Below are 21,772 nucleotides of genomic sequence, written 5' to 3'. Positions count from 1 at the left end.
AGGTGGAGATGAGGGGGGTGAGTATTCCAGGCTTGGTGGCAGCCAGGGAAAATGCCTACAGTCGTCAAGAGATGGTATTTGGTTCAAGAAACAGAAAGGAGGTCCCTAGATGAAAGAGTATGTGGTGAAACAAGCCATTAATGAACTACCTTAGGAAAAATCCCCAGGGCCAGATGGCTTCACAAGTGAATTGTACCAAACATTTAAAGAACAATTAATTCCAATACTATATAAGCTATTTGGAAAAATAGGTAAAGGAGTCCTACAAAAATCCCTTTATGACACAAATATGATGCTAATACCTAAACCAGGAAGAGCTAAAACAGAGAAGGAAAATTATGGACTGATTTCCCTAATGAATATCAATCTAAAAATTTTGAACAAAATACTATCAAGGAGATTACAGCAATAAATCACAAGGATTATACACGATGACTATGTGAGACTTATACCAGGGATGCAAGGTTGGTTCAGTATTAGGAAAACTTTAAACACAGTTTATTTATTGATAAATAACAAAACCAGCAGAAATCTTATGGTTATCTCAATAGATGCTGAAAAAGCCATTGGCCAAATACAGCACCCATTCCTATTAAAATTACTAGAGAGCATAGGAATAAATGGAGTTTTCCTTAAAATGATAAACAATGTCTATAATAGGGATAAGCTAGAAGCCTTCCCAGTAATATCAGAGGTGAAGCAAGGATGCCCATCATAACCACTCTTATTCAATATAGCACTAGAAATGTTGGCTATAGCAGTAAAAGAAGAAAAAGAAATAGGAGGAATTAGAATAGGCAACGAGGAAACCAAACTATCACTCTTTGCAAATGATATGAGAACCCTAGAGAATCAGTCAGAAAATTACTTGAAATAATTGACAACTTTATCAAAGTTGTAGAATATAAAATAAACCCACATAAATCATCAGCATTTTTTAATGTAGCCAGCAAAGCCCAGCAGCAAAAGATAGAGAAAGAAATTCCATTTAAAACGACTGTAAACAATGTAAAATACTTGGGAGTCTACCTGCCACGATAAACCTGGAAACTGTATAAACACAATTACAAAACACTTTTCACATGAATAAAGGTAGATATAAACAATTGGAAAAATGTCAGTTGCTCATGGGTAGGCTATGAATGAACCAATATAATAAAAATGACAATTCTGCCTAAACTAATTTACTTATTCAGTTCCATGCCAATCAATCTACCAAAAATTATTTGGTAGAGCTAGAAAAAATAACAACAGAAGTCATCTAGAAGAAGAAAAGGTCAGGAATATCAAGGGAATTAATGGGAAAAAATACAAAGGAAGTTGGCCTAGCAATACCAAATCTCAAACTATATTATGAAGCACTAATCATCAAAATTATTTGGTACTGGCTAAGAAATAGAGTGGTGGATCAGTGGAATAGATTAGGTACATAAGACACAGTAGTCAATGGCCATAGTAACCTTGTGTTTGATAAACCCACAGACCCCAGCCTTTGGGATAAACATTCACTTTTTGACAAAAAGTGTTGGGAAAACTGAAAAACAATAGGATACAAACTACATACAGACCCACATCTCACACTGTATGCCAAGATAAGATCAAAATGGGTTCATGATTTAGACATAAAGGGTGATACCATAAGCAAATTTGAAGAGTAAGGAATAGTCTACCTATCAGATCTATGGGAAAGATCATGACCAAAGAAGAGACAGAGAGCATTATAAAATGTAAAATAGAAAATTTAGATTATATTAAAATAAAAAGCTTTTGTACACACAAAAGCAATGCAGCAAAGATCAAAGGGAAAGCAGAAAGCTGGGAAACAATCTTTACTACAAGTGTCTCTGATAAAGGCCTCATTTCTTAAATATATAGAGAACTGAGTCAAATGTATAAGAATACAAGTCATTCCCCAACTGATAAATAGTCACAGGATATGAACAGGTAGTTTTCAGATGACGAAATCAAAGCTATCTATAGGCATATGAAGAAGTTCTCTAAATCACTTTTGATTGGAGAAATGCAAATTAAAGCATCTCTGAGGTACCACTTTACTCCTATTAGAATGATTAACATGACAAAAAAGGAAAATGTTGGAGAGAGTGTGGGAAATTTGGGACACATACACTGTTGGTGAAGTTGTGAACTGATTGAATCATTCTGGAGAACAATTTGGAACTATGCCCAAAGGGCTATAAAACTGTGCATATCCTTTGATTCAGCAATACCACTACCAGGTCTGTATCCCAATGAGATCATAAAAAAGGGAAAAGGACCTACATATGCAAAAATATTTATAGCAGCTTTTTTTGTGGTGGCAAAATATTGTAAATCGAGGGAATTCCTATCAATTGGGAATTAACTGAACAAACTGTGGTATATGATTGTAATGGAACACTATTGTGCAAGAAGAAATGAACAGGTAAATTTCAGAAAAACCTGAAAAGTCTTGTACCAACTGATACAAAGGGAAAGGAACAGAAACATTGTATACAATATCAGCAACATTGTGTGATGACCAGGTATGAATGATGTAGCAACACAATGATCCAAGACAAGTACAAAGAACTCACAAAAGAAAATGCCATCCACATTCAGTTAAAGACCTGATGGACTCTGAATGCAAATTAAAGCACATTATTTTCTCTTATTTCATTCTTTTTTGTGTTTTTTTATCTGTTTCTTCTTTCACAACTGTGACTATTATGGAAATAATGTTTTACATGATAGCACATGTATAACATATCAAATTGCCTACCATTTTAGGAAGAGGGGAGAGGAGGGAGGGAGGAAAGTTTGGAACTCAAAATCTCGTAAAAAGGAATGCTAACAATTGTCTTGACATGTAATTGAGAAAAAATATGATTAAAAAAAGAGTATGTGGTGGGGGTATAAGGTGTGAGAAGATTGGAAAGGTAGAAAGGGGCTGGCTATTGAAGGGCTTTGAATACCAAAGAAAGGATTTTGTATTTGAACCTAGAGGTGATAGGAAACCAAGGGAATTTATTCAGTAGGGAGTGAGAGATGACAGGGTTGGACCTGAGCTTGAGGAAAATCCCTCTGACTGCTAAATGAAGGATGGACTGGAGTGGGGGGAGACTTGCAGTAGGCAGACCCCCCTACCACTAGTAGTTATCACAGTAGTCCAGGTGTGAGGTGATGGAGGCCTGTACCAGGGTGATTCAGTGTTGGAGGAGACAAGGGGACTTATTTGATAGATGAGGTAGAGCTGAAATTGACAGACATCAGCAATAGCTTGGAGGTGTGGGGGGGGCGGGAGGGAAGGGAATGTGAAAGTGGGGAATCTAGGCTGACCTCTAGATTGAGAACATAGAAGACTAAGAGGATGGTAGTGCACCCAGTAGCAATAGGGAAATTTGGAAGGGGAGAGCGTTTGAGAAGAAAGAGGATGAGGTCGGTTTTGGACATAATGAGTTGAAGATGACTAAGGAACATCCAGACGTCTAATGGGCAGTTGGAGATGGGAGCTTGGAGATCAGCAGAGAGTTTGGGGCTGGATAAGTAGGTTTGAGAGTCATCAGCACGGAGAGGGTCATTGACTGCCTCCCAACCTTGGCATTCCAGGTACTATGTTATAAGGTTCTTCTAATATTCTGTGCTCTTTGAATCTATCTTTTCTTAGCCAGTTTAACCTGTTTGGGGAGCTGATGGAACGGAGTGTGCCCAGAGCTAGTTAGCCCCAAATTCTAAATTCTAGCATTCCCTGGGGCCCCTCAGTCCGGTGTAAGAACCCCCTTATTTCCTTAGGCTTCCCCCAATGGGTCCTTGGCTCAGTGTCCAGGATGGATGCTGCAACTCAGCCTGGAGTGGAGCAGAGCCGGGTGTGCAGACTGTTACCTAAAGTCTGTTGCCCTGGGAGGAGCTGGGAGTTTAGGGATGCTCCCTAAAACCTGCCAGGGGGCCATAAATGAACTGACTTAGAGTGGCTAGGATAGGATTACTAGTGGGGGGCTAGGAAGAGAAGAGAGCTGTGGAAGCCTTGGGATGGAGGGAAAAGGGGAGGAGACATAGAGGGAGCATGCCCCCCTCTCCCCATTCAACTGAGGGCAAACAAATTGGAGAAGTGAATGATCCTAGCTGGTCCTAGGTAGCCAAAGTTGGAAAAGGACCTCAGAGCTGGGGTGAGGGGAGTTTAAGAGTGGGAGGTGACCCAGAGAAGGGATATAACTTGTCCAAGGTCATTAAGTTGGAATGAAGGATTCAAACTCAAGACCTCTGACTCTATATATGGGCTACCTACCCTGTTCTGGTGTGGATTTCCCCTTTCCTATTTCCTTGGGGTTTCTGACTGAGCCCCTGTGCAGTTCTGGGGTGGAAGAAGTTTCGCAGTGGATTTCTTGACCTATATTGCAATATAGAGCAGGTCCAGAGAGCCTGCACTAGGAGTCTGAAGGCTAGTCTTCTGCATACGCAATTCCTCCAAATCTCCATTTCTCCATTTGTAAACCAAGGGAGTTGATCTAAGGTCTCCTCCAACCATGACATTGGAGGATTCTTCAAAATGAATCAACCTTGTCCAGACATGTTCTCCCTTCTCTCATATCCGTCTCTTTCACATTGTGAGTTGACCAGTTTTTAAAAGCCAGTTGTAAAGGCATGAGAGTATAGTGGAAAGAATCTTAGACTGGGAATCGGGAGGCCTGGGTTCACAGGCTGATTCTGCCTTTGTCTGAGTGACTTCCCTTTTCTAAGTCTGTTTCTTCTTCTGTCAAATGGGGATGATTTCAACACCTTTGTGTTTACATGCTTTTATCAACTTCTGACCTTTTACGGATGAGGAACTGGAAGCCTGGCAGAGAGCCTGCATGACTTTATCTTCAAGTCCTAATAGATCTGGACAAGGTTCCATTTATGATTTCTTGAAATATAGTAGGGTTTTTTTGAAATGATGGTTTTTAGGGAGTCCCATGATTCTTAAAATCTCTCCCCTTGACATCTTTTTAAGCCAGGTGTTTTTTGATATCAAACCTCTTCCATTTTCTCCTGTTTCTTCCCCATCTTTTGATTTTGACCTAGTATTTCTGACTATGTTATGAAATCATTGATTTCTCTTTGTCTAGCGTAATTTTCAGAGGGCACATTTCTACGATGAAGAAGAAATTTGTTCTCCTCCAATTTTTCCTCCAGGGCTTTTTCTCATTTTTTTTCTTGCTTCATTTTTTCCTCCTTATCTATGTAACCCCTGTGCAGTCCATTTTCCCCCTCTTTGCATCTTTATACTTATAGTTGTTAGCAAATTATTATCTTCTTTTGGGGAGATAGCAACATCTGCAATCACTTTTTTTTACATTGGTTGGTGTTTTCTTTGGTTTACTCATCTGTCCAGCTCTAGTTACTGAGCTGGGGGACCATTTGCCAAGGCCAGGCTTTGCCCCCTGCTGTACTTTAGGGGGGTGTTTAGGTTATGTCTGACCCTGGTTTTTGCAGTAAACTCCCTCCACCTTCCAGGGCTGGTTCCTGCCCCCTCCCTCATTATTGAGGTTCAGAACATTGAATCTCCAGGGCCCCCTCTGGCATCTCAGGACAGTAGGAGGGATCTCAAGGCCCCTGGGCCTGGAGTGAGTCCCTCTATGAGTACCAGGCAGTGTCTAAATCTGTAGCTCTCCAGGACTTGCTTATAAGGTTCCCACCCTGGCCATTTTGGGGACCACTCTTCTCTGCTCTTGGTTCCTCTGTAGATACAGAGCCTTGCTGGCTACTTTTGCCTCTGGTCAAGCTGGAAGGCTGCCTTGAGCCTGTATGTGCCATCTTGGCTAAGGGGCCCCTTTCTAATGGCCTTTAGGCTTCTGGCAGTTCTGGGGTGGGAGAAGGCACCTATTAGAGTTTCTCCTTGGAGTTCTTGATCATTATTCAGTCTGGTACAAACCTCAGGGTTTTACTGGAGTAGACACATAGATGCTAGGTGGTCTGCCTCCCAGTTCAGACAGATACTTGGTTGGAAGTCCTGGAAGGGTCAGGACTAAAACCCAGGACTCCTGACATTCAGCCAAAGGATCTTTCTGCTGGGAAAAGCTGCTGGGAGGTAGAGATGAGATGTAAACAATGGCTGTGTGATCCCAGGCTGGGGCACCTCCCTCTCTGGCCTTTGCCTGTGAGGTGGGGGTGGGGACAGCAGCAGGGCCATCAGAGAAATTGAGTGCTATATAAATACACAGCTGTCTCCATAGATGAGGGTGGGGACAGGGTGGCGCCCTCTCTATTTATAGCCTGGGGCCAGACTGACTTCACAGAGAGGGAGTCCCGAGATGGGAATTTATAAACAGCCTGACAGCTGATCCCATCACTTCCCAGGGTGCCAAAAGTCCAAAGAACTGCAAACCATTATGGATGGAGTGGCTCTTGGGGAGACCCACTGGTAGGTACTGCAGGGGGAAGAGCCTGAACATGGAAGTAGGTGTCTAAGCCCTACAGCTGACAGTGACTTCTTCATCCATAAAATGAACATGTTAGGTTGAAATAGTACAGATCTGTAGTCAATGAAACTGGGTTTGAATCCTGGACCTTCTACTTGTTAGCTGTGTGACCTTAAGCTTGACTTGCCTCAGTTTCTTCACTGATAAAAGGAGGGGGTTGAATCCAATGATTTTTGAGATCCTTATCTGGTTATAAAGCTATGATCCTATTTACTGTGTAACCTTGGGTATGTCACTTAACTTCTCTAGTGATTAGATTAGGTCAACTCTGAAAGTCCAGTTCAGCTCTAATGTTCTATATTCTAACGTCCCTGCTAGGTCTGATGTTCTATGCCTGTCTTTCTGTTGAACCACATTGTCCACGGGATCCATTCTACAATCTCTTTGCTCAGCTCCTTCCCTGTCTGTTTCTCCTTCTTCCTATCTTGTGCCCTTCTCTCTCGCTCCCTCTTGTCTCATGCACCAGCCTAGTCTCCTCTCTCCAGTGACCAACAAACAGCCCAGGCAAAGGCAAGCTAGTCCCACCGTCCAGGCTAGGCAGACTGGTGACCCCCTAGAGCCTCCTCTAGCCAAGCCAACATAAATAATATAAAGTTTGCAAATCACTTTTCATAGATTATCTCATCTGATGCTTCCCTTTCCTAGGTCGACTCCCTCTGTCCCTGTATATACAGCACACTGAAGCACCCATAGAAACCCCAGAGAAAGTCTGAGCCTCTTAGCATCCTTCTGCCTGAGACCCATCCATAAATGTTAGGTGATTCATCGAAACGCACTCATTTATTCATTCCATAAATGTGGGCTGAGAGGGGGGTGGCTGGGAAGCATGCTGCTGTTGAGGGTCCAGCATTCTCATGGTCCTTGGTGTTAGAGAAGAGCTTTGGACCGGGGAGCTGTCCAGCGCAGATGAAAATTTAATTTGCCATATGTTAACCTTACCTGTTGTCTGGCTGAAGTGACAAGGATGGAAAATGCGTAGTCAGAAACTTAGTGGGAGCCCAAACTCCGATGTATACTCTGGGAACTCCCTATGGATTCCAGGAACCAAGTTCTTGGTGTACAGTGCCTGTCCTGACCTCTGGAAGATTTTCTGTAAGTGAACAGTGACATCTAGAGGCAAATTATGGGCCTGTGGCCCTAGTTCCTTAGATAAGATTTTGACCCCTTTTTGGGGTGAGGCAAGAGGGGTGCATTCCACCATGGAATTAACATCTATACCTGAAAGAACCCTAGACTGGGAGCCTGGAGACTTGGGTTCTTGCCCTGGAAATATCATCAACTCCTGTGTGTAGCCATGGACAAGTTCCCTCCTCTCTCCTGCTTCTTTCCTCTTCCATATTATTCTTTCATTCCACAAGAAAGCATGCATTAAATGCCTACTGTGTGCCTAATACTACACTAGGCTCTGGAAATGCAAAGACAACAAAATGAAGCATGATCTGCCTTCAAGGAATGTATGCTGTATTGGGAAGTGACCGGAAACAGTATATGAACACAGGCACGTAAATACAAAGATATATACCAAGTCATGAATGGGAGTGGAGTGAAGGGCATTTCCAGGTGGAGAGCAGAGGTGAATTAAGTGGTTTCCAAGGCTCCCCTCAATTCTGCAGTTCTGAACCAGTCACCTAGCACCAGATAGGGGCCCTCCTATTTGGATTTCCTTTAAGTGAATCTTGTCTTTCCTTCTAGACTGGGAGTTCTCTGAGGCCAAGAACCTTGGCTATCTGTCCTGTGGCCCTTGGTAGAGAGCCTGGCAGCCAGGAGGCTCGAGGCCGATGTAGCAAGTGAGTGGTTGGTCCCAGGATGGGACTGCCCTTCTCCAGAGCAATTCCAGGGAACTGCCAGACTTCATGGGGCCACTGGGACTGGGGGCTCTCCCTCCGACTGGGGTTGACAGGGCGAGGCCGGGGGTCTAGAGGACAGAAAGCGCAGCTCGGTGTGGAGATTGGCAGTAGGGACGCTGGCGCCAATCATGCGCCCAGTCAAGGGACAGACCTTATGGAAGGCCTTACGGAAGTTGGCTCCGAGGAAGGCGTAAAGCACGGGGTTGAGGGAGGAGTTACTGTAGGACATGCAGTGTGCCCACGTCTTCACCTTGTAGGCGGCAAAGTCTCGCTGGAAACCTGGGCTGAAGGCCTGCAGCAGGATGTAGAGCTGGATGGGGCCCCAGCACACGGCAAAGAGCAGAACAATAGCAGCCACCAGGAGAGACACCCTGGCCCGCATGGCCTCCGAGCGCTCTGCCAGCAGCTGCACCTAAGCAGGGGAGAGGGAAAGAAGGGGAGGGAGCAGGCAGAGAGTAGATGGTGGGAGGAAGGGATGGAGGAGATAGAGAGAAGGAGGAATAGAGGAGATGGAGGGAAGGAAAAAGGGATGGAGGGGATGGAAGGAAATAGGGATAGATAGAGGGAATGAAGGGAAGAAGGAATAGAAAAATAGAGGGGAAAGATGGAAGAAGGGAGGGATGTGGAAAGGAGATGTGGAAAAATGGAAAGATAGGTAAAGGACATAGGAGGAGGAGTGAATGGATGGTTAGAAGGAGAGATAGGATGAGTGACAAAAGGAGGGATAATAGAGGAGATGGATGGAAGGAGGGAAGGATAGATCAAGAAAAGAATAGAAGGAAGGAGAGATAGATAAAGGAAATAGAAGGGATGTGTAGAGGAGATGGGAAAGGGAGTGGAAGGAGTAAAGATGGATAAAGGAGATGGAAGGAGGAAGAGATGAATAGAAGAATGAAGTAGAGGAGATGAATGGAAGGAGGGAGAGAAGGAAGAAGGGATGGGAGGAGGGAGTAATAATGAGAAGAGATGGATGGATAGAGAAGATGGGAGGAGGGAGAAGGAAGGATGAGTACAGGAAATGGAGGGAAGGATAGAGGGAGAGAGGAACCAAAGGAAGAAAGAGAGCAGGAATGATAGAAGGATGGAGAAAAGAATGGAAAAAAGGAAGGAGGGTGGGAAAAATGCAGAAAAGAGAGGGAGGAAGGGAGAGATAGAAGAAGAAGATAGGAGATACAAGCCACAGAGGCTGTTATACAAGGGTCCCAACTAGCACTGGCTCCTCCTCTCTTTTCCCCTCCTCCCTCCATGGAAGACCAAAGGCCAATTGTAGGGACTGAAGGTGTTTAACCTGGGCGACTTGGGGAGACGTGTGTTCTATCCTTAGGTTAGAAGGGCGGGCATGAAGAGTGGGGATTAGATTGTTCTGTTTGGCCCCCGAGGGCAGAACTAAAGCCAGAGGTGTGGGTTGCAGAGAGATACATTCCAACTATGGCCAATATGGTCTCCTCTCTAAGGCTTCCAGTAATGGAGAACTCCCTCCCCTTGAACATATTCCACTTTTGATCCCCACTTACTGTTGGAAAGGATGACCATTTGGTAGGGACATTGTTGAGGGGTGCCTCCATTTCAAGGAGATGCTTGTTGCCCTTGGTAGGCTTGGTCCTCTAGACCTGGAGGGCCCTTCCAACCCAGACCCCATGATCCTTCACCCTTCCTCACTCAATTTCTTCTAGAAAGGTCTGGGGTGAGGACGTGTGATATAGAAGGTGATAGGTGTCTCTAGGGAGATTCTACCCAGTCATCCATGACCTGAGCCCTGAGATGCTGAGTCTTGGCTGCCTGGCCAGAGGGTGGGGTTTGGAAGCTTTTGTGGCCCTTGGACTCAGTATGGTGGGTAGGAACACTGGGGAGGAACTTCTGGGTGCTGGGCTGCCTACCAATGAGCAAACCAAGATCTAAAGAAGGACCCATAGAGAAGGTCTCAGGCAGAGTGGCATAAGGAAATAAAGGGACCCAAAGCCCTGAGTTCAAATCTGTATTCTCTTACATGCCACCTGAGAGACTTCGGGTAAGTCATAGATCTCTTGCCTGCTCTATGACTCTTTTCCTTTCCTGAGACACCCAGGCATAGGCAGAAGTCTGGCTGTTTCCTAAACATCCTTGGTCACATTGGAACCTCAGGTTGGGGAGAGGGAGAATGTGGATAATAATAATGATATCGATCAATAACACATATAGTTCTTTTAAGATTTATAAATATTCTATCATTTTATCTTCACTTCATTCCTGGGAGGGAGGTGCTATTATTATCCCCATTTTACAGATGAAGAAAAGGAGAGGCTAAGTCACTTGCTCAGGGTCATAGAGCTAATGAGTGTGTGTGTATGTGTGTGGGGGCATTTGACCTCAGGTCTTCCTGACTCAGGGTCCTATGCTCTATCCACTGAGCCATCTACCCATACTTCAATGGACAGTCCCACTGAGCCAGAAGCCCAATGATGTAAGAAAAACTGAGGGTCAGGAGTCTGACCTTCTCCTACTGGGGTAGCCTTCTGGGGACTGTTGGTGATAAAGCTAATTGGTCTTTCTCTAAATCACCGCAGGCCCTCAGAATCTCAGGAATGGAAGGGAACTCAGAAGCTATGTAGTCAGTCTCCTCCCCATCCCTGAAAAGAAATGCCTTCTGCCATCTCCCTGAGAAACAGTCATGTCATGCAGCCTTTGCTTGAAGGCAACATGCCCTAGTCTATGGAGAACCAGGCTTGAGGTGTGGAAGACCTGGTTCAAAAAGCACCTCTGAAACTCACTAACTGTGTGACCCCGGATTAGTGTCTGCTGATGTTTCCTCATCTTTAAAACAACAGGGTCTCTTTGGTTCTAAATCTATGACCCTAGAAGAATGATAATAATGGGGAATTTAATACCTTTCCAAGGGGGCAGTACATTTTACATCTGCAATGGGATCCTGGGGTGGTTTGGAGTCAGCAGACTACCCTTACTTCTGCTCCACTCTTCACTACCTGCACAGCCTTGAACATGGCCCCTCTGGGTCTCAGTTTCCTTTGTGTGTGTGTGTGTGGGGGGGGGAGTTGGGATGGACTCAGTGATTTCTCAGGTCCCAGAGGGGCTCACTGAGGGCAAGACTGAATCTCCTGCCCCCTTCTTTATTCTCCCCAGCACCCAGGGTGGGCAGGGCCCTGTGGGGCTAGAGGGAGAGCCAGGCTCACCTGGTAGTTATTGTCAGCCACTGGCTCCACAGTGGGTCGTCCCATCTGGTACAACATAGCGGCGTAGCAGACACAAAGAGTCAGTAGAGGCAGCAGGTAGACAGCCAGAAAGTTGTACAGGATGAAGGCACGCTCATGGGTAACAGACGGGAATACCTCGATGCAGTAGGTCTGTGGCCCAAACCAGTAGCCCTCAGTGAGGCGGTTGTACATGGGCACAGGAATGGATACCAGGAAGGATCCTGAGGTGGGGAGAAATCAACCCCTTCCTGAAGCTGAATTGAGTGGTAACCCCCCCCACCACCACTGTGTCCCTCTTTCCCCATCCTCCCAGCCCAAAGGGTGGAGGCTATCTTCTCCTTCAGTGACATAAGGCAGGATCTCAATTTCTTTGTCATTTTACAGATGGGGAAACTGAGACTCAGAGGGGAGAGGTGACTTTGTCCAAAGTCACACAGTTAGTAAGTAGCAGAGATTTTACTCCAAATCAGAGAAGCAATGTAAGAATGCCAGGGTTACGTGAGTTTGAATAATCTATCAGTGGAAATTCTGGGACCATGATGCCCTAGGTCTGCTCCAGTGGGAGCTAGGACCTTAGGAGCTGACTCACATCAGGCAAGGTCAGAGTCTCTATGATCAGGTGTCTGATGCCCTATCTCTACCTCCTCCTCAAAACAAAACCTGGTAGCCTCAGGTACCCCAGTCACTTCTGGGGCAGCCTCCCCAAGGTCCTGAGAACTTACCAACCCAAATGCCTAGGCTTACAGCAAAGGCCAGCCGGAGGGTACGGTAGCGTAGAGAGCGGAGGGGGAACACGGTGACGTACCAGCGGTCCACACTCATGGCTGTCAAGGTAACACAGGTGGCCTGGACAGACACCTGGAAAAAGCAGGAGTGACCCAGGCCCCCCCAGTCTTTCTCTTCTATTTCTGCCCTACCCCACCCCCAACCGTCACAGGATCTCCCAATTGGAAGGGACCTCAGAGATGGCTAAGGCCAACCCTGAACAAATAGCCCCTCTATGGCATCTCAGACAAGTCATCAACACCTTCTCCTTTAAGAGCTCCAAAGAAAAGGATCTCACCACCTTCTAAGAAGGCCCAGCCCACTTTTGGATAGTTCTTTTAAAAAATTATTATTAAAATGTTTTATTTTCCCCCCAATTACCGGATAGTTATTCCTGTCCTCCCTCAGCCATGCCCGCCTCCAGAACTTTTCTCATTTCCTTGTCATTATCCTTCACCCCTTCATCCCAATGCCCATCTCCTCGACCTCAATTCCCCTCTCTGACCCCAGCCCTCCCCCAGTCCCTCCTCTTGGCTGTGGATATCACCTTTTCCTATCCTTCATTCTCCCCTTCTTCCAGTCCCAGGTCTGTGGTGCCTCTCCCTGGGTTAAGGACTCTCCTGCCTCCCCTCCATTTGTGGTCACTATATGTTACCTATATTCATCTAAACCCCACTCCCCTCAGCTTCCTGCCGTCTTCCCTGGGTCATGCCTTTCTCAGGCACCCCCTGCACCCCCAGGGTCTATAGCAAAGGGAAGGAAGGAAATAAGCACTTATTAATGTCTTTTTTATTAAGAGCACCCTGGGCCCTCCAGGGTGCTCAGAGCAGGGCAAGTCACTGACAGGAGAGACAGAGACATGGAGAGACACAAAAGGCAGGGAGACATACCAAACAAGAGGCAGAGAGGGTGGGAAAGAGATGTAACTGAAGTCTTGACACAAAGAGATGGTAAGGATGAAGAAAGAGGAAGGAAGCAGGGGGAGAGGCGGCTCCTACTTAACTCAACCCTAAACATAAAAGCACACATAAATCTGTAGGTGCACCATGCATTGAAATGAACTGAGTGACAGTAGGAAGGCGGGAGAGAGGCACAAAGAGGGAAAGTAAAGGGGAAATAAGGCAGAATAGAGGGAAATGGAGGCAGAAAGAGAAGGGGAGGACCCTCCTACAGGAGAGAAAGAGACAGGGAACCTTAAGGAACACAAAGGAGGGAGGGAGGGAAGAAGAGGATGGAGAAAGGGAAGGAGAAGTGGTAGGGGGAAAAGGAGGGAGAGAGAGAGAGAGAGAGAGAGAGAGAGAGAGAGAGAGAGAGAGAGAGAGGGAGAGAATAACATGAGAATTAGAGAGAGAGAGAGAAGAAAGGCAGAAAAAGAAAGGGATAAAATGAAAGGGAGAAGGACAGAAATCTAAGGAGAGGAGACAGAATGGGGATAACCACCAGGAGAGAAGGAAATAAAAACAGAAGACATGCAGACAGGAGGCAGAGGGAGAATGAGAGAGGAAGAGGGACAGTAAGAGGCAGATAGAATCTAAAGGAAAGAGATGAAGAGATGGAATGTGAGAGGACTGAAAAACTGTGACTGCTCAAGAGAGTCAGAGGAAGAGGCAGACTGGTGGTGACACAGAGACAGAGTGACAGCCAGGGAAGGGAGAGGAAAGGGGCAAAGGGGAATGCAAGGAGAGGTCAGCCAGGGACACAGGTAGGGAAACAGAGGTAGAAATGGGAAACAGAGAGAAGAGAAGGAGAAAGACAAAGGAAAAGAGAAACAGGCAAAAAGAGGGGAAATAAGCAGGAAGATGGGGAAAGCCAGACAGGGATTGTGAAAGACAAGAAAAGCAAAGAAGCTGGAGAGACAAATAGGCAATGAAGAGTGGCCACAGAACAAGAGAGGAGAGAGATGGAGAGTAAAGAAAGAAAAACAGAAAAAGCTGGGGAGGAGAGAGTTTGAGGACAGTCTGGGCAGAGCCAGGGTAGCTCCCCACCCTGCACAGGGACATCCCAGGCCCCTCCTCACCTGCTGGATATAGCTGACAAACTTACACATGAACTCTCCAAAGACCCAGCTGGGAAGGGGATAGAGCATAGCCGTGAAGGGCACACAGCATACCAGGAAGATGATGTCTGTGGCTGCCAAGTTGGCTGGAGTGGGGTGAAGAGGAACAGGGTGGGGAGGGGGTAGATAAGTAAGCTGAAGGACAAATCTGGTTCACCCCTCTCCCCCAACACTGCCAACAAGAGATCCAGCCCTCCCCACCTGTTTGGATCACATCCTGCCTCATCAGCTGGAAGGGACTCTCAGAAATCATCTCATTCTCCCCATCAATGCCCTACTTTTCAAGACCCTGCCTAACCTTCCCAGAAAAATGAAAGATGGAGTTCCTTTTCTAGTTCCCTCAAAGGAATGAGATTTCCCTGCTGTCCTTGTAAGCTGCTGTGTGCATCACCATCAAGGAAGCAGGACTTTCACTGGTTTGTACCTATTTCCCCTATTAAATTCCTAAAGTCTGGGTAAGGTACAGGGATCAGGCTAGGTAGGGTACAGGGACCAGGCTGCGGTACTATCTATCCACCACCAACTTCCTTTTCCCAGACTCAGAGCATTGACTTCTGTCCCCTTAGTCAGCTAAGGTTCTTAGTCCCTGGTTCTCTACAAATCCAGCTTCCTAAAGGGCTCCCAGAATCCATCACTATCCCCAGTTCAGTGCAAGAGGAGTCTTTTTACTAGAGGACTGAAGGATAGATTTAGAGTTAAAATAGACTTTGCAACACAGAACACAGGTATCACAGGTGGGGGTGGGGCAGAATGGGTCCTTAGAGTCATCTAATCCTAACCCTTTATTCAAATAACAGAAAAGCAGACTCAGAGGGCAAATGCCGAAGGTTACACAACTAGTAAGCAGTGAGGATGCAGCCTGTAGCCCTCCGACTCCAAATCCAGCACACTCTATTTATCACTGTAGCCTGAGAGTGTCCTTTCTCTATCCCTCCTTCATAGACTGAAAGAGCCAGTAGGGCTTCAGGAGGCTGACTCCTGTACCGTGTAAGAATCTCCTTTCCAGCCTCCCCCAGGGATGGACAGCCAGATTCCATCCCGACACCTCCAATGTGGAGTCCATGTCCCCAGACAAACCCCTTCACTTTTGGACAGCTCTGGCTGGTAAGACGTTTTGCTTCATATTCAACCAAAATGGACTTCTCTGCGCTTTCCTTCCTAGTTTTCCCTTCTGGGGCCAACACATTGATGGAGTTCCCCTTTCTAGTCTATTTTCTCCAGTTTCCCCTCCTAAAATAGGGCCCCAGAACTGGGCCCAAAACTCCACAGGTCAGTCCGGGAGGAGGAGGCTGGACTTGAATGAATTCTCCTTTCGATTCCCACTGTCCACCCCTGCTCCCAAGGTTACCAGTTTGAGGATATGGGGGTCTGGAGCCTGCGCCCTCCCTCCTCCCCGAGACCACCCCATTCAGCTGTGGGGGGAGGAGGGGAGGAGAATCTGAATGAACTTAAGTAGGGAAGCGCCCCCTTCCCCTGAGGGCGAGTAGAGCCTTTGAGCTTCCAGCTTCAGTGATGGACAAAGTCGAGGGACTGAGGGTGAAGGAGGGATACGGCATATCCTGCAGGAGATTCTCTCCGAGTCACTTGGGGAACAGGTCCAGAGGGGAGTTCTTGTGGAGAAAAGGACCCCCTTGGCCTGATGGGGGGCGGGGTCTTCTCTTGGCTCACCGATGTAGAAGTTGGTGACGGTCCTCATCTGCTTGTGCTTAGAGATCACGTAGATGACTAGTGAGTTGCCCGCCAACCCCATTACCAGGAGGGCAGCGAAGAGGAGAGGTACCAGCCAGGCGTCCACGAGGCGCGGAGGCCCGGACGGCCCGGAGCTGTTGGCACAGCTATTCCCTGCCCCAGCCGCTTGGCAGGAGGACTCGTTCAGGGTCGGAAAGGAGGCATTGACCTCCGGCCCTGGTCCCGGGCCCCCAGAGTGGTTCATGTTCCCGGCCTGGCTCCCTGTCTTCTTCCAGGAGGCCTTCCCGTATTGTCACAAGAGCGAGAGTGGAAATGGAGAGGAGGGCACCCTTGGGAACCTTGGGGTGGGGGGAGAAGGAAAGGGTGACCCCAGGCTGGGACAGAACTGGATTGTGCAGAGCAGGGTGGGACTGGAGCTCTCCGTCTGTCTCCTACTAGCTCCGTATGTGCCACGACGGAGGCGGGGTGGGGAGCGCTGGGGACCTCGGGCTCCTAGTCTGCCAGCCAGATGCACCGGCGTGGTAAGATCCACGCTGTAAATCTCTCTGGTTCCGTCCGCAGTCATCAGTGAACCCACAGCAGCCGTTTATATAACTCCTGCCCACAGCTTCGTTCCCCCTCCTATTCCCCTCTCCCCTCGCTCCCCACCTTCTCCTCCTCCCCTCTCCACTCCCCTCCCCACCTTCCTTTCTTTTCTTCTCTCCATCGCCCTCTCACCTCTTCATCTCCTTCCTCCAAACAGCCCCAAATCCTGCCTCCAAGAGGGGAACCCGAATCGGAACGTGCGGAGTTGGAAGGCGTTGTATAGAGTTGTCACAGACCCGACGCACGGTCGGTGTCTAGCTTCTTTCAGTGACGAAGAGCCCAATGGTGAACTCGGGGTGCAGTAGATGGAAGTGGGAAGAAGTTCTTCCTTTTTCTGGGCTTCAGTCTCCTTTGATTCAACGTCCACCCGCTGCTCGTGGTTTCGCCCTCTGGAGCCAAGTGGAACAAGTTCAATTCCTTTTTCCCCGTGGTAGCTTTTCTAGTGGAAACAGGGTAATCGTGGGAAGTCGCAGCTGGAAGGAGCCTTAAATCTCAGCAAATTAGGGCTGGAGGGAGCCCTAGATTATCTAGACATCCCTTTTCCCTAGACTGACAATGTATGTAACAGTCTGTCCCGGTAGAACTCCATCTCTCCTCCATGATGAAGGAAATAGATTGAATGATCCCTTCTGCTCTCAAGAACTTGCCTTGCCAACTCCTTCATTCTAACTCCAGACCCAAGACTCCTTTTTTCCCTCCCACTTAATAGTATTTTATCTTTTCCAATTACATGTAGTTTTCAACGCTTACCTCCATAAGATTTTGAGTTCCAAATTTCTCTCCCCCTCCCTAAGACGGCATGCAAACGGATATAGGCTATAACTGTACAATCACATTAAACATATTTCCACATTAGTCGTGTTGTGAAAGAAGAATCAGGACAAAAGGGAAAAACCATGAGAAAGAAAAAGAGAGAAAACAATACATTTTGATCTGCATTCATCCTCCATAGTTCTTTCTCTGCATGTGGATAGCATTTTTCCTCAGGAGTGTTTCTGGATTTTCTTGAATCATTGTATTGCTGAGAAGAGCTAAGTCCATCAAAGCTGGTCACTACACAATGTTGCTGTTACGTGTACTATGTTCTGGTTCTGTTCACTTCACTCAGCATTCGTTCATGTAACAGACCAAAGACTCTTTCCATTGGATCCATGCTTCATTGTCAAACTTCTACCAAAAGCCAGGATGCCTCTACTTTCCCCATGCACTCCCTTTCCAAACCATGCTCTCACCATATGTGTGTGTATGTATATGTATACATATATACATTCCTAGTCTTTTCTGTAGCATTTCACACTGTTGACCATACAGCCTTCTTTATATATTCTCTCCTCCTTTAAGGCCTTGTTCTCTCTGTGTTCTTTTCCTTACTTAAAATATTACTTTAAAATGTTCATTGAAGGTAGGTTTTTCCTTCAATGGAACCATTAATAACACCACCATACTTTAATAGTCTTTGTGAATTGCTATGACTGGAGTTAGTGGTCATCCATCTGGCAATTTTCTGGTCTGCAATGTATAAACATCTGACGATCTCTCTTAACCCCTGAATAAGACCAAAAGCTTGATTCTTCAACTGTACTTCAAGGTTCGGGGTCTCCACAACTTTCAACAGCTAAATTCCAGTGACTTCTTTCTGGCCCAGAAAAGGTCTTGGGGGGGATTTGGTTCAAAGAGTGGTCAAGTCAATTCACAAACATTAGCAAGCATTTAATGTGTGCCAGGTACTAAGCTTGTTGACAAATAGGGGAAGATACAAAGTTTAACTAGGACTTGGATCCTTCCTTCATGGGTCTTATAGTCTAACAAGGGTGTATCAAATGTCTTAAAGTGGAATGAGTGGCTGGAGAGAGACAGAAATAGAGAAAGACAGAGTCAGAGACTAAGACAGATACAAAGAGAACAGAATATTGTACAGAGGGATTTCTCTGGGGGTTAATCTTAGAGATTTTGTGAGAACACAAATACTGATAACTGCAATAGACAATATTACATAAATGCATTAAAGAAGTACAAAGTGGTCTTTGAGATCCAAGGAGAAAAAGCCTTTATCTACAGAAACATCATGTGTACTCAAATACTCAAGGCTGCAGTTGGTGTGTATCTTGTCATTTCCATGGCTCTTGCTTCTGGGTACAGGCTTTTAATTTTCAGATAGCAGAAATTGATGGTGACCTATGGTGAACATAATACCTTAGAACACATAACACTCTCTTCCCCCACACTTTTTCTAAGTAGAGGAGTGGAGGGAAACATAGGAGGCATATCTAAGAACCCCACTTTCTCAGTCAGTATGGCTCAGCCACACCCACAGACTTCATCTAGTCTCACCCTCAGACTTCCATATACAGAAATCTTGACTGCTCTCCCCAAAATGCACCAGCAGAACTCCCTTTGTCTGATTTCCTTAGGTAATATGGTTACTACGGTTTCAAAAAGAAATGACAGTGTGGTTATATGTGATGGGAGCAATATATTACACCCCCTTTCCCCCTGTAATTTAGGCTAGTTTTCCCTTAAAAAGGATCAGAACCCTCCCTTAGGCTTGATTGGCTGAGGGAACTAACGGTTCTGGTTATTGACTTGCCTTCCTAGTTGTCTTAATACAAATGCTCCAAGGTGCTGATGACTGACTGTCAGACCATGATGGACAATTTAGAGTAAAGGAAGCTTTACTTAACTGAATCGAGTCTAGACATCCTCGGTGTATATCTCGATTGAATGTTCTTTTGCTAAGACTAAGTAAAGCTCTTTTGGGTAACCTTTGAATTATCTGCAAATGTCTCATTTCATTCTGAAATCAATCACAAACTGCCAGGACAGTAGTCTGAGTCAGGCTGGGCCGAGAGCATCATGAGATAGTTCACATCAATAGTCATAGCAGGGCAAGAACCTTTTAGCTATGGCAACTAACTTAAACTATGCTTCCTTTCCATGTCTCATCATACTTCTCTTCCTGCCCTCCCCTCCTCCCATCTACCTTCTGATGCTGACCCTTGACTTCTGATTTCCTAGTAACAGTAAAGTACAGAGTAACATGACACCATGGAGAGGGAGCTGGCCTTGGAGCCAAGAAGACCCTAGTGGAAGTCTCACTTTTTTTTTGAGGGGGGGAGGCAAGGCAGTTGGGGTTAAGTGACTTGCCCAAGATCACACAGCCAGCAAGTGTCAAGTGTCTGAGGCTGGATTTGAACACAGGTCCTCCTGATTCCAGGGCTGGTGCTCTATTCACCGGGTCACCCAGCTGCCCCAGGAAGTCTCACATTTGCTGCATACTGGCTCTGTGATCTTGGGCAAATCATTTTACCCCAGGCAACAAGGACAGCTAGGTGGCACAATGGAGAGAATGCTGAGACTGAATTCAGAAAGACATAAGTTCAAATCCAGCCTCAGACACTCCCTAGCTGTGTTACCCTGGGCAAATCACTTCACCCTGTTTACCTCAGTTTCCTCATCTATAAAATGAGCTAGAGAAGCAAATGGTAAACCACTCCAGTATCTTTGCCAAGAAAACCGCTCTGGTATCTTTGCCAAATGGGGTCATGAAGAGTCTGAAACAAATGAACAACTCTCTAAGACCCTAAGTTGGGAAGAAAGGGCAAATGTGAATCAATAAAGGGAGTTTCCTATCTGGCAATTCCTTATATCAAGGAAATAACAGATCTGGTTCTCATCTCCTTCTTCCTAGCAACATTAATAAAACATTTAAATCATTAAACTTAAAACATATAATATAAATTGATCATAATAAAAAAGAAAAATAAGTAACTCAACACTAAAATTTCCTAGTTTTACAGAGTGATTTCATGACAACCTTGGGAGGTGGACAGATAAATCATGTAGGCATTAATATTCTCATTTCATATATGAAGAAATAGATTCAGGTAAGTTTCTTTAACTTAACTTGAGTTTCATGACTTGCCTAGGACTGTGTATGGAGGAAGTGGGGTTTTTTTTTTTGGTTTGGTTTTTTTTTTTTTGCTCCACCATTATTGCTCCAGCAGGCAGACCAGACCCCTCACTCTCCATTCTTCATCTAGCCGCTAGGTGGTGCAGTAGATATAGAGTGCCAGGGCCTGGTGTCAGGAAGACCTGAGTTCAAATGCAACCTCATACACTTACTAGCTGTGTGACACTGGGCAAATCACCTAACTTCTTTCTGCCTTGGTTTTCTGATCTGTAAAATGGCAATAATAATGGCATCCACCTCCCAGGATTGTGGTGAGGATCAAATGAGATTAATATATGTAAAGTGTTTTGCAAACCACAAAAAGCTATATAAATGCTAGCTATGATCATGTCTGTTCACACTGTCCCCTATGTCTACAATGTCTTCTTTTCACCTCCTTTTTTCTTTTCACCTCTTTCTAACCTTCCTTTAAAGTACAAATGATCCCTTCTCCAAAGGACTTTTCTTACTTCAGAATATTTCTCCCCAGACCTCAGATAGCCCATCTCTAACCTAACAGTATACATTATAATTATTGGTGTTGGTGCCTGTTAGGCAAGAAGACTTCCTGAGGTCAGGGACCATATTTCATCTAACTTTTGTATTTCCCTCAGTGCCAAGCACAGTCTGGTCCTGCACAAGCAGGCACTTCATAAGTGTTTGATGAATGAATGAATGATCCAAAGCCCACTGCCTTTTTCAAGGCTCCACCCGATTTTCAGGGGCCCACTTGCCCAGAAATCAAGCATTGGCACCCATGTCTGGAAACTAGAGCCTGTAAATTACAGCCCACAGAGCTGGACTTTGGATCCTGGCAAAATGTCATGTCATTATTTTTAAAAATGTTTCTAAATGCCTTTTTAAAGTATCACAGTCATTTCCAGATATTACTACCACTATACAGCCTCTCCATGCCTCCCCAAATTGCTTTTGCCCTTGTTAAAAAAAACAACAGTTAAGCGAAAACAACCAAAACGGTGAGAATATCTGACGTTTTGTAGTCCTCTACCACTGGGGAGAAGAGGGAAAGATTTAATTATCTGTTTTCTCAGACTAAAATGTCATGCTGGCTAGATTATTTAGAAAATGAAGCAACAATAAGAAAAAAGCCAGAAGGATTTTATCAAGAACATGCCAGACTGACTAACATGGCTGAAACATCTCAACAACATGTCATGCATTCTTTTTGGTTTTTTGGAGAGCCAGTTATTAAACATTTACTGGCCCATCACTGGGTTCAAGTGGTGTCTTCTTTAAGA

The 21,772-nt window shown here is 45.7% G+C and overlaps 1 protein-coding gene across 1 annotated transcript; it reads right to left on the bottom strand.

Moving 5' to 3' along the window:
* Nucleotides 1–7,872: 7,872 nt before the first annotated feature.
* Nucleotides 7,873–16,321, bottom strand: KISS1R (KISS1 receptor). Its single transcript, XM_072601333.1, has 5 exons — nt 15,959–16,321; nt 14,252–14,376; nt 12,192–12,327; nt 11,449–11,690; nt 7,873–8,693 (listed from the first exon to the last, which is right to left on the bottom strand). The coding sequence occupies exons 1-5, from the start codon at nt 16,221–16,223 to the stop codon at nt 8,286–8,288; spliced, it is 1,176 nt and encodes a 391-aa protein (XP_072457434.1). The 5' UTR covers nt 16,224–16,321; the 3' UTR covers nt 7,873–8,285.
* Between the last annotated feature and the right edge of the window lie 5,451 nt (nt 16,322–21,772).

This window comes from Notamacropus eugenii, chromosome 4 (assembly GCF_028372415.1).
Source record: "Notamacropus eugenii isolate mMacEug1 chromosome 4, mMacEug1.pri_v2, whole genome shotgun sequence".
Taxonomy (NCBI): Eukaryota; Metazoa; Chordata; class Mammalia; order Diprotodontia; family Macropodidae; genus Notamacropus; species Notamacropus eugenii.
Note: the sequence above shows the minus strand (reverse complement) of the source record. Positions and strands in the feature narration are given on the sequence as shown.